This window comes from Chrysochloris asiatica, unplaced genomic scaffold (assembly GCF_000296735.1).
Source record: "Chrysochloris asiatica unplaced genomic scaffold, ChrAsi1.0 scaffold00144, whole genome shotgun sequence".
Lineage (NCBI taxonomy): Eukaryota > Metazoa > Chordata > Mammalia > Afrosoricida > Chrysochloridae > Chrysochloris > Chrysochloris asiatica.
Genome location: NW_006408662.1, coordinates 6,376,452 through 6,391,898, shown reverse-complemented (window position 1 = coordinate 6,391,898; position 15,447 = coordinate 6,376,452). Strand labels below are relative to the sequence as shown.

General features: G+C 40.8%; 1 protein-coding gene across 1 annotated transcript in view; it reads right to left on the bottom strand.

Moving 5' to 3' along the window:
- EXOC2 (exocyst complex component 2) overlaps nt 1–15,447 on the bottom strand; it is a 260,684-nt gene that overhangs the window by 199,497 nt on the left and 45,740 nt on the right. Inside the window, exons 5-6 of the mRNA XM_006870567.1 lie at nt 14,477–14,601; nt 5,168–5,248 (exon numbers count right to left, since the gene is read on the bottom strand). Coding sequence (XP_006870629.1) covers nt 5,168–5,248; nt 14,477–14,601 — 206 coding nt within the window. The remainder of the gene's footprint in view (nt 1–5,167; nt 5,249–14,476; nt 14,602–15,447) is intronic.

The window sequence follows — 15,447 nt, the reverse complement described above, 5'->3', positions numbered from 1 at the left end:
TCTGGTAGCATAGTAAACTCAAAGTAACCTCAAGGTCAGCAGTTGGAAACTACCAGCTGTTCCACAGGAGAAAGATGAGGCTTTCTGCTCCCATAAAGGATTTACAGCCTCGGGAACCCTAAGCAGGGTGACTATGAGTCAGAATGGACTCCAGGGCACACCCTCACCCCCACCCTTCCCTGATACTCTCTCCAGTTCACTTTTCAGTGAGATGCGCTAATGCATGCTCTAGATCAGGAGTGGGGAACACTGATCCGCCGGTTATATGTTGTTGTTGTTGTTAAGGGTCATGGAGGAGGTTCCGACTCAGAGCGACCCTGTATAGGGTTTCGGAGGTGCCGCTGGTGAACCGCCAGCAGTGCAGTTGAGTGCTTAGCCTATAGTGCCACACCCATGAAATCATTTGGTCTGGCCCTGCCACAGAAACCACAGTTCCAGCCATAACCTGAGTGGTAGGCTAATTAAACGTTTGAACAAATATAGCAGACTAATTCTGCAGTTGATAATTTTGTATGGCTGGCAAGTGAGGATATAAATATCCAAATCAGGACAAAGGTGCCCAGGCCTGCTCTAGAATCACCTCAGGTAACTGGTAGCAGAGCGTCACCACACCTGCTTAGTGGCCCCCCAGACTACAAACTCTTAGGGTAGAATGAGCATGTGGTCAATAAATACACTCTCCTGAATTAAAGAGCCAACATTCTTTCTTCTTAGAGGGGTAGTGAAGTATCGCAGAGGCCAGCCTGGCTCTACGTGGCTACAAAAATAGCTGTGTATGCTGACAACAAGCAGAACAGTCCAATAATCAATGGGAGGAATTATGATTGTTCCATGATAAAAAAAAAAAAAAATTGTTGAAACATTAAGAACTTGCTTACTGTGATTATAAGTGGATTTTTAAAAATAGCTAGCATACTGTAATTTAAAACACTGTTGTTATTGTTTGTTGTTAAGTGTTGTTGACTCATAGCAGCCCTGTATAGGGTTTTCAAGGAGCAGCTGGTGGTTTTGAACCACCAACATTTGATTAGTAGTCCAGTTCTTATCCTACATCACCACACCAGGACTCCCTTACAAACTGAAAATTATGTGTTTTATTTCTTGTGAAAAAACTTATCAAGTGCGTTTGTCTTCCTTTCATTATAAAGCTTAGGATAGGAGTGAGCGTTGTTTATACACCTTAGGAAATGATCATGCCTCCTTTCTAAGATGGGATCAGCCTTCAACCATTTCTCCTCGGAATCTGCAGTGCCATGAAGTCCCTCTAACAGTTCTGCCAGCATCCTTTCCTGTAGAACAAACACCCTTATCCTTTTCATCACAACCACTCCCCCATTTCTGTCACTGAGCTCCCCCAACTCAGTTCCTCTGACACTGTCCTTATTCTCACTATCAGCTAGTTCTTATTTGAATTTCACTCACAAAGTTATCATTTTAGATTTATGATGTACTTGCATCATTTCGGGTCAATTCCCTGTTTCAGTTATACATGTTTACAAAAGGTCATGTGGTTTTATCCATGGGAAACAAAAAGACAAAAAAATATGTTCCTCGTGAACTGGTAACAGGCACACGGGGACCCACTTGGACGATGAAAGAAGAGGCAGAGCTGATGGCTGACCTCAACATAATCTGTTTCTACGTCCTGATCAGTAGATGGAAGAGCTGGTAGCCAGGTCTGTACATTGCACACGTGTGGCTCATACGCCATGGTAGCTGAAATCAGAACCCTACAGGGGTAGCTGCTATGTAGCTGGAACGTGATCATCAGCTCTGTGGACATTGGAGGACTGCACAGCAAGGACAGTCTGCAGTCTGAAGTTTGGAGCACCTTTCTGTATATAAATCCCAGCTCTACCATTTACAACTTAAGACATTAGGTAGCTCAGTTACTCTTGGGTTTTTTCATCAATAAAATGGGTTGCTATATGCACTAAACGTGTACAAAATGTTTAGAACACCACCTGAACCTTATTAAAAGCTATTATGACTATAATTACTACTGATACTACTCACAGTACATTGGCTATGGGGTCCTGGTGTGGTACTGCTTGATAAGCACCGGTTGGCAATTCAACCTCATCAACTGCTCCTTGCAAACCCTATACAGGGTCACTATGGGTCAGAATTAACTAAATGGCACTTAACAACGTTGTATACACCTGCATGTGTTAACATAGCACTAATACTCTGGTAGCGTAGTGGTTACGAATCGGACTACAAACATCAAGGTCGGCAGTTCAAAACTACCAGCTGTTCCGTGGGAGAAAGATAAGGCTTTCTGCTCCTGTAAAGATTTACAGCCTCAGAAACCCGGGTCGCTATGGGTCGGAACCAACTCCACGGCACATAACAACAACAATAATACCCACATGGTGTTATTTAAAGTTGAATTAATTAGAATTAAATAAAAATTAAATTCAGCAGCAGCACTAATCACACTTTTCAACAACACAGAAGTTCTATTTGACCATGCTATTCTATACTCATCAAAGACAAGAATGTAGAGCTGGGTATGAGAATTTGAGATACATACATTAACAGCGATCTTTTCACCACTGGCCTAAAATCAAGACGGAATTACTAAATTCAAAGGCAAATATAAGAAACATCAGTGAAAAGGAATTTCAATGAAAGGACTTTTTGTTGTTGTTAAGGGCCATCAAGTTGGATCCAAGTCATAGCGGCCCTGTATAGGGTGTCCGAGGAGGGGCTGATAAGCTTGAACCGCCGACCTTGTGGTTCAAACCAATCCTGCAGTTTGGCACATTAACCCACAGTGCTACAACAGGACTCTTAAATTCTGAATACAATGGGCTAAGTTTCTCATAACAATAATATCCTTTAGAAACTAATTTTAAAGTGAGAAAGGTTGTACAATTTAAAGGGGAAAAAACTCACTTAAAAAGCTAAAGAAAATGCACATATAATTTATAAAAGGTTAAGTAATCTAAGCAAACTAAAGTACATTCATATTCATTTATTCCTTCTATCCTTTTCAAAAGAAACTAAATCTCCAATAATATTTCCAAATAAAATGTTTTCTAATTTTAATCTTCTCTGCTTTTCTTTAAGGAGCTTTTTTTAAAGCAAATCTATAGCTATCTGTTGTTGTTGTTGTTGTTGTTGTTGTTGTTGTTGTTGTTGTTAAGTGCCATCGAGTCGGTTCCAACCCATAGCAATCCTGTACAGGGTTTCCGAGGAGTAGCTGGTGAGCTTGAACCGCCGACCTTGCAGTTCCAACAGCTTTGCAGTCTGATGCATTCACCCACAATGCCACACCAGGACTCTTAAATAAATACATCGATTTTGTTAGCAGAAGTGTTTTGAGGGTAGAAACCACATCTCTTCACTTGTAAACTATAAATACGGGATGCTTGTAGAGTTGACCTGAATTAGCATTTGCTAAGATAGCAACTATTAATATGATGTTGATAGTGTTTCTGGGAGAAGAGGAGGAGTTATCATAAAGTAACATATCTTAGCAGACACTTCTACACCAAAGAATCCTGAAGGAAGGCATCATGAAGAAATGACCAATTTTCTCCCAAAAAAAGTAAATCCGAAAAGAAAGTTATTTCATTTCTAGCACAAATATGTAGGATATAAAGGAATATAAGTCAAATAGTTTGCTTTACAATTTTTTATACCTACTGAAGATTCCTTCAACTCCTTATGCAAAAAAAGCAATGTTAAGGTGCTATACTAACCCTGAAACATGAAACAGACTTTGTCCCCAAGCCTTAATGAGTATCATATTTCTTTCTATTGAACATTCCCTTTCAATGTTGTTTTCCCTTTGTATCAGCACACTCTTACAAGTCATCTTTGAAAAGTTTTTGAAATAATCTTGTTTTGTTTTTTTAATAGATATTATGGCTTGATGACAACTTCTCCACTGTAAAAAAATTGCCTGTGTAGAAAAAAATCTTTCCAAGACTCTGCTGTATCTGACTGTGCTAATACAGAAATGCCTTTAATAAATATGCATTTGGGTTGAATTCAGAAGACAGTCATTTCAACAAATGTGTTGACTTGGTTCTCACAGAGAAAAACAAGACAAAAACCTCAAGACAGAAGTAAAAAAAAAAAAATTTAAAAACAAACCTATAACCAGAGGGGGAGAAAAATTAAGTGCTGGTAAAAGTCATAAATTTAGAATGAAATCCAAGTACTCAAATTGCACTACAAAAGAAAACCTACACCAAAGCAATACTTCTTTCTAGAGGACACGCTCTTATCAGGCATCCTCTGATTTGTGAACAGATATTTTTACATGGGGCTCAGAAACTTCTGCTTCTGGGACTAAATTAAGTTAAACTGGAAGTGAAAGACTAACTGGATCTCGCAGTCCTGCATTCATAGAGTCACTAAACATTGAACATGACGTTTCTTAAATTTCGTAGTTATTCTTGACCGTACTTCATGGGGGAAATTATAAGCCACGTTTATATTGAAAAACAAGGACCTTCCCCCAGGGCATTCTTGCTCCATGTCGAAAGTTAACTGTAAGCATGAAAGAGGATAATGGGCCTTAAAGTCACTGATATTCTAGTAAAACTGCATTCATCTTTGATGAGATTCTTCTAAATCAGTAGGATATGCGGCTCCTCCTTGGAAGGCAGGATATCAGGAAAGGATAAAAAAGGGAGATGGGGGTAGAGGGAACACTCAAAACTCTGCATATATCAGTTTCTCCTTGGCCTACAACTTTTACAAAATGCAGCAAAGTTGGATACACTCGTACATATCCAGCTGCCTTAAATCCTTCTTTGGAAAAAGGCGAGGAACAAATAAATAAATGACCATCAGTCTCACAGATGCCAAATCTGCACCAACATGAGTAGGTAACTTGGAGATACCCTTTTGGGCAATTTTTAGTCAGTGACGATCCTGGCATCAGCTTCAGCACTCTGATGTCCTTGGTGCTATTTATACCCTGGTCTGTTTTACAGAAGTACACTGGCTTCTTTTCAAATGATGATAAAACGAACACAGAAACAGAAATCCATTTTCAACGTTGTTTCCCCTTTATATTCAGGAAATATTTATCAGGAAGCACCAAGGGTGCAAGTCACCACCCTGTTCTGTAAAACCAGGCCCAAGCACTCTGTTAAAGCGTGTCTTGAAGTCCAGAAAAAGTGTTAGGGACTTGGACAAAACTTACTGTTCAGAACATTCTCCAGTCTCTGAGTCATGGATCCTTCTACTTTTTCCGTTCCATCTGCTTCCAGTTTTTGATGGATAGCTAAAAAACAAAAACACCTCATTTAAGCACTGGTCATTTGAATGGGTAAGAATAGATTACCTAAAAATGACATTTTTAAGCAGCGTTACAAAACGGTCATCTTGTTTTCACGGCTGCAAAGAAGTACCGCAAACAGCCAACACTTTGCAAGCTAACCAGCGGACAGGGTTACACACTGTTTTCTGACAAAACCTGCCCATGGACATAGTGTTCCACTCATATGGCCTTCAACTAAGTAGAAAAAAGCAGTTGAATCAAAAAGAGGGAAAATAGAGAAACAAGGAAAGGAAAGAAGAAAATCCAGGCTGAAGGCCTCCTGGGCCGTATTGCTTCACCACTCGAGAAACAGAACTATACCCTATGTGATATCTACTAACCTCCAAACATTTAATTTGGGATGTAACATGGTAAAATATATACTATTTGTTTCTATTCATTTTTTTAAACATTCTCTAGTTAGGATTAATTATTTCCCTGAAGGCTCCCAAGAAATATTTAGTAATACCATACCTACCCATACATCAACTGAAGCTGTGAAACTTACACTGGAGTTTTGCTATTACTGACTTATGTCTGTTAGGTTCTGATAAAGATTATCAAGGAATCATTTCACAAATGACTTTTTTTTAAGTGTTTTACTTACTGAAAAGGGGGAATTTTAAACACAGCAAATTAAGCTTATTTCAGCAAAGAATCTAAGAAAGCTTTCAAACAGAACAGTAAAATACAATTTCAAATTCAAAACTGTTATGTAAAATTCAAAAACGCTCATCTTAAAAGAAACCAGTAATATATATTTGAATATTTTTATTTCACAGATGGAAATATCATAGCACCGTGAAATTAAATAAGTTGGCCAAGGTCACAGAGCCAAATTCAAAATTAAAACTCAAGCAGTCTGACTAAAGAACCAAAACTTGTAATCTACGCTGTCTACGTAGCCCACAGAAATCAAGCCTTGACCAGTGAGTCGCATGGGAAAACCATAGGATTGTCTAAGCCTCTGTGTTCACATCTGTAAAATGAGAATGAACTTACTGTATCAGCGGGAAATGAAATTCAGTTGAAAACAACAAACACTTTCCCATCCCCAAATGACAGCTGCTAAAAATTCACAGGATTTTATCCTTTCACATAACTTGCCCTCCTTACCAGAATCCCTACTGTAGCGCTCTAACTAAATCCCACAGACTTCAGAGTGTGTATACTACAGTGAAAATGACTCTTATATTTAGAGCTACTGCCTGAAATAAGAAATTCTGGTGGAACACAAGTTAAGTGCTCAGCTGTGAAACAAAAGTTTGGCAGTTCAAACACACCAGCCACTCTTTGGGAAAAAGATGTGGCGGTCTGCTCCCATTAAAAATAACAGTTTAGGAAACCCTAATGGGCAGTTCTGGTGTGGCCTTGCCTGTGGGAGAATGCACTGGATGAACCTCAAGGTCGATTTGAACTACAAGGTCAGCGGTTCAAATTCACTAGACGCTCCTCGGAAACCCTATGCAGGGTCGTTATGAGTTGGAACTGACTCGACGGCACTTAACAACAGCAACAACAGCACAGGACAGTTCTACTCTGTCCTATGAAGCCAACAGCCAAGGACTATATGGGCTCTCTGACATTTGAATAGTCCAAAGCCTTTCTTAAAAGGAATTTACATGCTCTGCTAAAATCCACAACTCACAGGTAGTGCAGATTTATGATAGGAAACAAGACTAAGTTAAAAAAGAAGTGTATTTCTTTCACCAGATTTATACAATGCAAGTGTCTCATTGGTCTGAAAATGCTGGCTGTTCACTCTGAACAACCTCCCAGCCTGGTAACATCGATGTCTCTGCTTCTTGTAGTTTAGTTTTATAATCGTCATCATGTCTTTGCCTATGTGTTTGTTTTGTAATGTTGTTGTCGTTTTTAATTGGAGGGAGGGGCAAAGCTACCTAAAATTTCGTTTGGAATTCAAAAATAAATAAGACTGTCGGTTTGCTCATAAAAAGAAAAAAGAAATACATTTAATAAAAAAATACCACAACACTTTGTTGATTCAAGAGTGAAAGAATCTGGGTTGTTTGATAAAATGTTTCCACATCTCCAAACTAAACTTCAACTTGTTCAGTGGACAAGAGCTTCCTTATCTTTAAGGAAAGAAGACATACTGTGCTGAAACAAAGCTAAACAAGAAAAGACTGAGAGGCTCTAGACAGGCAAATCTGCGGACACTATTGCTTAAATGCTGCTGTGATTTTCTGAAAATCCTGGCTGCAGATGGACGCTAACCACGTGCCCGACTTCTACTGAATGGGTATTGCACATGGTTTGTCCACGGCAATAAAACATTTCATTTTTAGAGTGACATCAACAGTAGTCTTGCCCAAAATGCTACTTTCTAAGTCAAAATCAACATGAAAGGAAATCAGGCAGTCACAGTTTCTGACGCTGACAAAACCCATCACTGATTAGCAGGTCACGATGAGGTGAACCTGGCTCCCCCAGCTCAGCTTACAGCCCTCAACTGCTGACAAAGCAACTTCCTGCCAACCATCTCCACCACCACACAGCCTCTGTCAAACTGTCAGCCCAACATGAGGACGAGAGACACTGGGATCTGATAAAGGCAATCCTATTTTCCAGAAAATTAAACCAAATAACCCAATGTCTGCTTCACGTGACCTTTTATTTTCTCTGAAAACATTCCTAAACAGTATAATTCAATAAGCAACTTGGTACATGATCACAGGTTTGTTATTGTTTCTAATCTATTAAAACTTAAATATGTGAAACACTCGAACGCCAAAAACTTTTATCTGAGAAACAGAAAAGTAGCTATAAAAATACTCCTCAAAGACAACTCAGGATTATATTGGCTATTGACTGACTGAAATTATCTGATCATTTGATTTAACTCTCTAGTAAAATGTGACGTGAAAGTTGTTAAGTTCAACTTAAAAAACCATAATACCTATCCGTGGATCAGTATAAATGCCACAGTGAAATGGAATCACATGCATACGGGTCGGGTCTCTAGGACTCAGCACCAGGTACTGCTATCAATACACACAAACCACTATGGATCACTAGGACCAAGTAGAGTCAGAAGGATCCACACCGGGATGCCAGGCAAACGTGCACCATAAAGAGCCAGAGAGTCAAAAGGTTCAGTTTTGTGGGCCTCAACCAGTCTCTTATCACATATGCTTCTTATGAAATCTTTGAAAAAGATAAAGCACCATATATATGTAACTCCAAACCCATATAAAGACAAACTGAGGGTCTACTTCAGTCCTAAGGTCACAAAGTATGCTGATCTCTGAGAAACACATTTACTAAAGTAGGAGACAGGTCATTATCAGATGTGTTAGTTGTTTAAATGTATAAAATACTCTTTCAAACATTTAACTTCCACTTCCTATTTTAATAAACTTTTTGACAGACTGAGTAAATCATTAATGAATTATATTTAAATTGGTTAAGGTATTGATGATTCCTTTCCTTTCCCAATAATATTTTTTTTAAAAAAACAATAAATAGTAAGATAATTGCAACTAGTACACGTTGTTGTAGCTCTTTTTGTTAGGTGCTGGTGAGTCGGCTCCAACCCACAGCGACCCTGTGACAGTACGACAGAACGCAACCCTGCCTGGTCCTGGGCCACCTCCCAGCTGTTACACTGGAGCCACTGCTGCTGCCAGGGTGGTAACCCATCTTGTTGGGGGTCTTCCTTTTTTCGCTGACCCTCCACTTTACCAAGCATAACATCCTTCACCAAGGTCTAGACCATCTTGATAATATGTCAAAGTATCAGAGACAAAGTCTCACCATCCTTACTTCTAAGGAGAATTCTGGCTGCACTTCTTCGTTTTTTGGCAGTCCACGGTGCTTTTAATATTCTTCTCCAACATCATAACACATATGCATTAATTCCTCTATGGTCTTCCTTAACCAATGACCAATTTTCACATGCATATAAAGCATTTGAAAATACCACGGATTGGGTCAGGTGTACCTGAGTCCTCAAATGGATACCTTTGCCTTAGAACACTTTGAAGAGGTCTTGCATCGTGGGTTTGCTAGTACAGTCTGTCGTTTGATTTCTTTACTGCTACTCCCATGGAGGTTGACCATGGATCCAAACAAACTACTACACAGAAGGTTAATAAAGTAGGAAGGGTTCTCACTTAAGTAACTGGGTTCTACATAACCTGATCTTTCAAGGTTATCTTTATACATCCAGGTTGTTGCTGTCTGCCACTGAATTGATTCTAAGTCACAGTGAGTCTATAGGACAGGGCTTCATAGACTGTCATCTATACCGTCTTTGGAGTCCTGGTGTGATGCCATAAGATAAGCACTCGACCTCAAGGTTGTGTTGAACCATAAGGTCAGCAGTTCAAACTCACCCGCTGCACCTCAAAAACCCTAGACAGGGTTGTTATAAGTCAGAACCAACTTGACACTTAACAACAACAACAATCTCTACAGGACCCAGTGTCTTTTCTCTATCACAAAGGCTGGTGGCTTCATACTACCTGCCTTTCATTTAGCAACCAAGTGTTTGACCACTGTGCCACCAGGGTTCCTCTGTCACACATCAACATAAAAAAAACTAAAATGAAAACAAAACTGATTTCAACTCATAGTGAGCACATATAGGATTTCAAAGCAGTAAATCTTCTACGTAAGCAAAAACCTCTTGTTTCTCCTGCGGCGCAACTGGTGAGTTTGAACTGACAATTTTGTTACCAGCAGTCCAGTGTTTAACTCTTTCGCCCACCACTCAGCATAGTGATGACAAAAGAAATGTTTGGAAGGGCGGACAGACAGAGTACTGAATGACCTGTGTTCCTTACTCGACTTTGGCCTCTCTGCTCTGGCAGTCTTTGTTCCAGTAGACCATAAAGGATGTTACACATTTGGGCCCACAATTGTTCACAAAATCAGTAAGTGGTAAACTGCACTTGTCACTCACGGACATTATTTTGGGGTGGTTCTGGTTCAGCAAGTAAAAGAACATAGAGGTTGTCACTTCCATTTTCACAAAAAGATCAACAGCCAAACTCACTAAAACTCAACAACTGGAGTTACATCCATTAGAGAACTGACACTGAGGACTCAAAAACCAGACACAGGAGGGGGCAGAGAAACACTGCTTACCACAAGCAGGCGCAAGCCCAGGATCAGGGGCCCAGCAACAACACTCACAGAATACCTTCTAACTTCCCAGAGACTAAACATAGGTTAACTTGAAATAAAAACTGCTGGGGGTGGGGGTGGGAGGAGGACAGTTTTAGGGGGACCACCAAATGGTCTTGCCTTTACCTCCAGATGCTGGCAGCAGGGGAAGAGCTCGAACACAATCATCTTGAAACATGCCCAGAGCATAACAAGATTCCCATGACAAGGCCTGCCTCCGAGGGAGTTCACTTAACAAGAACTAATCACAGTGGGCTTTACCACAACCTGGGGAAAGGGCCATACCCAGTCCTAGCCCTGTGTAGGTCAAACACTGGGCTGCTAGCCAGCCACTCCACAGGAGAAAGATGCAGCGGTAAAGATTCACAGTCTGGGAAGCTTTACAGGGTCGCTAAGAGTCACAATGGACTCCCTCTGAGGGTTTGGTTTAGGCTTTCTACCTTTACAAGGAAGAGAATGGAAATAACCAACTCTAACCCCTTCTTACTTTCCAGCCTCAACTAAGGGAGACTGGAGCAGTAGAGAAGTGCTTTACAGTGTTTTAAAAAAAAGCAAAGATGTCACTCTAAAAACTAAGGTGCACCTGACTAAAGCCCTGGTATTTTCAATCTCCTCATATGCATGTGAAAGGTGGACAGTGAGGAAGGAAAACCATAGAAGAATCTATGTCTCTGAATCATGCTGTTGTTAAATGCTGTCAAATCTATCTGACTCCTAGTGTTTCTGAGAAGATGGTAGACATAAAGCTCCACCCTTGCGGTTAGGAGCCCAATGCTTTATCCTATAGCGCCACACCGGGTACTGGTAAAAAATATTAAATATACTATGGACTGCTAGAAAGGAGCTCTGGTAGCACAGTGGTTACGAATCGGGCTGCGAACCTTAAGGTCAGTGGTTCGAAACTACCAGCTGCTCCACGGGAGAAAGATGAGGCTTTCTACTCCCGTAAAGATTTACACCCTTGGAAACCCTATATAGGGTCGCTATGGGTCGGAACCGACTCGATGTCACATAACAACAACAACAATGGACTGCTAGAAGAACAAACAATTCTGTCCTGAAAGCAGTGCAGCCCAAATGCTCCTTAGAAATGAGGTGGTGAGACTTTGCCTCACGTGCTTTGAACATGTTATCCGGAGAGACCAGCACCTGGAAAATAACATCATGCTTTGTACAGCTGTTGTGTGCCGTTGAGTCAGTTCCGACCCATAGCGACCCTGTATAGGATTTCCAAGGAGCAGCTGGTGAGCTTGAACCACCAACCATGTAGTTCAAACGACTTCGCAATCTGACGCATTTGCCCACAGCGCCACACCAGGACTCCGTTTTGTACAGTAGAAGGTCAGAAAAAAGATGACCACCAAAGAGATGGAATGACACCACGGCTGCAAGTAGGGTCCTAACCACAGCAATGATTGTGAGGATGGCAAAGGACCGGGCAGTGTTTCATTCTGTTGTATATAAGGCAGCTGTAAGTCAAAACCATCAACTCCATGACACTTAATATCATCCTCAGCTGGCTGGTGGTGTTCAGTGCCGTCATATCGGTTCTGACTCATAGCGACTGTGTATAGTATTTCCGAGTAGAAGCTGGTGGGGTTGAACCATTGATCCTGTGACTCAAACTGACTCTGCAGTCCGGTGCTTATTCTATAGTGTGTAGGTATGTAAACTGTAACTACGGAAAAGTTTGGTGTTTCCTCCAACAGGTAAGCATTAAATTACCACATTGCTGTTGTTAGTGGCCTACTGTTGTTGTTAAGTGCCATCGAATCGGTTCCGACCCATAGCAACCTTGAACAGGGTTTCCGAGGCTGTAAATCTTTACGGGAGCACAAAGCCTCATCTTTCTCCCGTGGAGCAGCTGGTAGTTTTGAACTGCTCACCTTGCAGTTCGCAGTCCAATTCGTAACCACTACACTACCACAGCCAAATCACAGCAGCCCCATGAGACAGAGTAGAACTGCTAGTAAAGTTTCTGTAATCTTTCTGGGGGCAGGTTTCCAGGTATATCTCCCAGGGAGCGGCTGGGTGGGTTCCAGCCACCCACCTCTCAGTTAACAGCTGAGGGCTTATCCATCACATCACCAGGGTTCCTTAGAATTCCTATGTGACCCGGAAATTCCAGTCCTGGATATGCACTCAAAAGAGTTGACAGCAGGGATGCACACAGGAATTTGTAGACCAAGGTAGCACCATTCAAAACAGGCAGAAGGTGAGAACAACCTGATGTCTAGCACCAGACAGACTGTTGTTGCTGTTAAGGGCTGTCAAATCAGTTCCAATTCATAGTGACAGATACATACATCCAATGAACTATTACTTAGCCATACAGAGAAATGAAGTCCTGATATGTAATACAATATGGACAAACCTTGAAATCAATATGTTGAGTGAAATAAATAAATCTAAAAAGAACAAATGTATACGATGCCACTTACATGAAATAGTTAGAACAGACAAATGTATAGAAACCACTAAGGATTGCTGGTGGTACTATACGAGAAGCACTGGACTGCTAAGCATAAAGTCAGCAGTTCAAGCCCACTAGCCATTCCGGGAGAGAGAGATGAGGCTTTCTGCTCCTTCAAACATTTAAAGCCTTAGAAACCCTACGCAGGGTCAGTATGGGTCGGAACCGACTTGACAGCACCTAACAACAACATACAGACCATTACCAGTGACTAGTGATAGAAAGGTTAAAAAGAAGCACCAGTGTTTAAGGGGGACTAAGATTGGGTGAGGGATGATGAAGCCTGTTGGGACAGTTGTACAGAATAGGGTCAACTGTGCATGCTGCCCTAAATGCAATAACATGCTCCTACTCTAAGAACACAATTTAACTTTTAAAAATCAGTTAAGCAAGAAGTTATGTAACAAAAAGGGAGTGAGAAGTTAATCTTACAGTCCAGGAACAGAGGACCCTAGGACCATCAAGGGAGAAGAGCACGAGCAGAATGCAGGACCTTATCCTGAGAAGCAGCGACACCAGAAATGGAGGCAGAGATGAGGACATGGAGAGAGGTAGCAGCTGAGGACTCTAGATTCATGGGAAGTGAGGGGACTGAGTGCTGACGGCCAGGAGGCAGGCTTGCAGAATGTGCTCTTTGGTTGGTTGTTTAAATGGTTATATATTCCTGAGTGTTTTTGTGGACATCCAAAAAAAAAGAAGGAATGGAGGCAAATACTGTTCACCGGTGGTGCATGGAAGGAGTGTAATCATTGCAATGAAACATAATACGATTGGTTGAGTGCAAAACTGATGTTCTCCCCTCAAAACTACACTCAATTCACAATCAAAGCTTTAAAAAAAAAAAAAAAAATTAAGTAAGCAATCCCTGGTTTAAAGAGGGTGTAACGATTATAGTTATTAGTATTTAATTATAGTCATATTAGCTTTTAAAAATGATAAACTTTTATTCATATTTGTAGGGTTTTCTAGACTAACAACAGTTTCATTTTTATTAATTAAAGGTCATTTCAAAGGAACCAGTCAATATGAAAGCACTGGGATTGCTAGTACATTTCCACGTCAGACAATTTCCATTGCACATAAGATGACAGTAAAGACAATGCACTTAACTTTACGTACCCATGTTGGGGACTAGGGACATAACTGCTAAAAACAGGACACATCACCAACGGTCCTTACAAAACTGAATATACGCTGAGTCACATTTATAGACTCAGTTACATGTATGTGGTCATCATGGTTGTAAAATATTTTTTTTGAATTCCAGACTTTCGCCTACTGGGATTTAATTTCTTATCTGCCCTGGAGGTTAGACCTCATAGAAAGGCAGAGTAGTCTCCTGTTTCACACACCTAAAATGGGTCACCAAAAGTCTCACAGACAAATAGCTCAAGTACCAAGCCTTCAAAGGGATTCCAGCTTAGCCTGCAACAAATATTGATGGCACATTTTAGATCTCTACTTATATAAATACAGAACGAGTGTCGCACCCTGTAAAGACTCTGCAGACACTGTGTCATGTTTCCATTAGGGAAGTTCCCAGCAGATGCCTCAGGGTATCACCTTACCTGACAGGGCATCTTGTGCTTCAAAAAAAGTACTGAGGCCTCCCTTCACATATGCCAGACTGCCTTCATTCTTCTTGTTAGCCTGTTTCTTCAGATTGCTAACTGCCATTTTGAGCTGTTCAAAACTGAAATGGAAGACAGAAATCAAATGTCTGAGACTCTTAGCAACCAAAGAGCAATAAAATAGATCCATTAAGTGTAAAATGCTAGGATGCCTTAAACCTACAATAAGAAACATACAAACTAATGCAATACGTAACTGCATAAAAACAAACAAGCTCTCAAATTTTCACCTAAATCTAATCCTTTTTCATTTATCATGTTTACATTGCAGCAACTAAAGAAACTTGCAACACTCAAATGGTAATTCCAAATATGTCAGAACCATTAAAACTAAACATAGTTGTTATGTGCTGTCGAGTCAGGTTCCAACTCACAGAGACCCTGGTATAGAGTTTCCAAGGAGCGGATGGTAAGTTTGAGCCGCTGGCCTTGCGGTTCAAAAGGACCTTGTGGTCGAGTGCTGATACACATGTACATATTTTCATATTTTTATAACCTATATAGACTATGGCCACCACTCGTCAGTCAGGTTGTCATACTATGGTGGCTTGTGAGGTGCTGTGATTCTGGAAGCTATGCCATGGGTATTTTAATACCAGCTGGGTCACCCATGGTGGGCAGGTTTCAAATGAGCTTCCAGAAGAAGACAGACTAGGAAGAAGAAGTGATGAGCTACTTCCTAATATTTAGTCACTGAAAACCTTATGAATAACATAGAAACACTGTCAGATATAGTGCCGGAAAAGGAGCCCCTCAGGTTGAAAGGCAGTCAAAGTGCGACTGGGGAAGAGCTGCCTCCTGAAAGTAGAGTTGACAGTGATGACGCGAAAGGAGTAGAGCCCATGGGAGTAAAACCCGCAGGACCTTCATTTGCCGATGGGGCACAACTCAAAATGAAGAGAAACAGC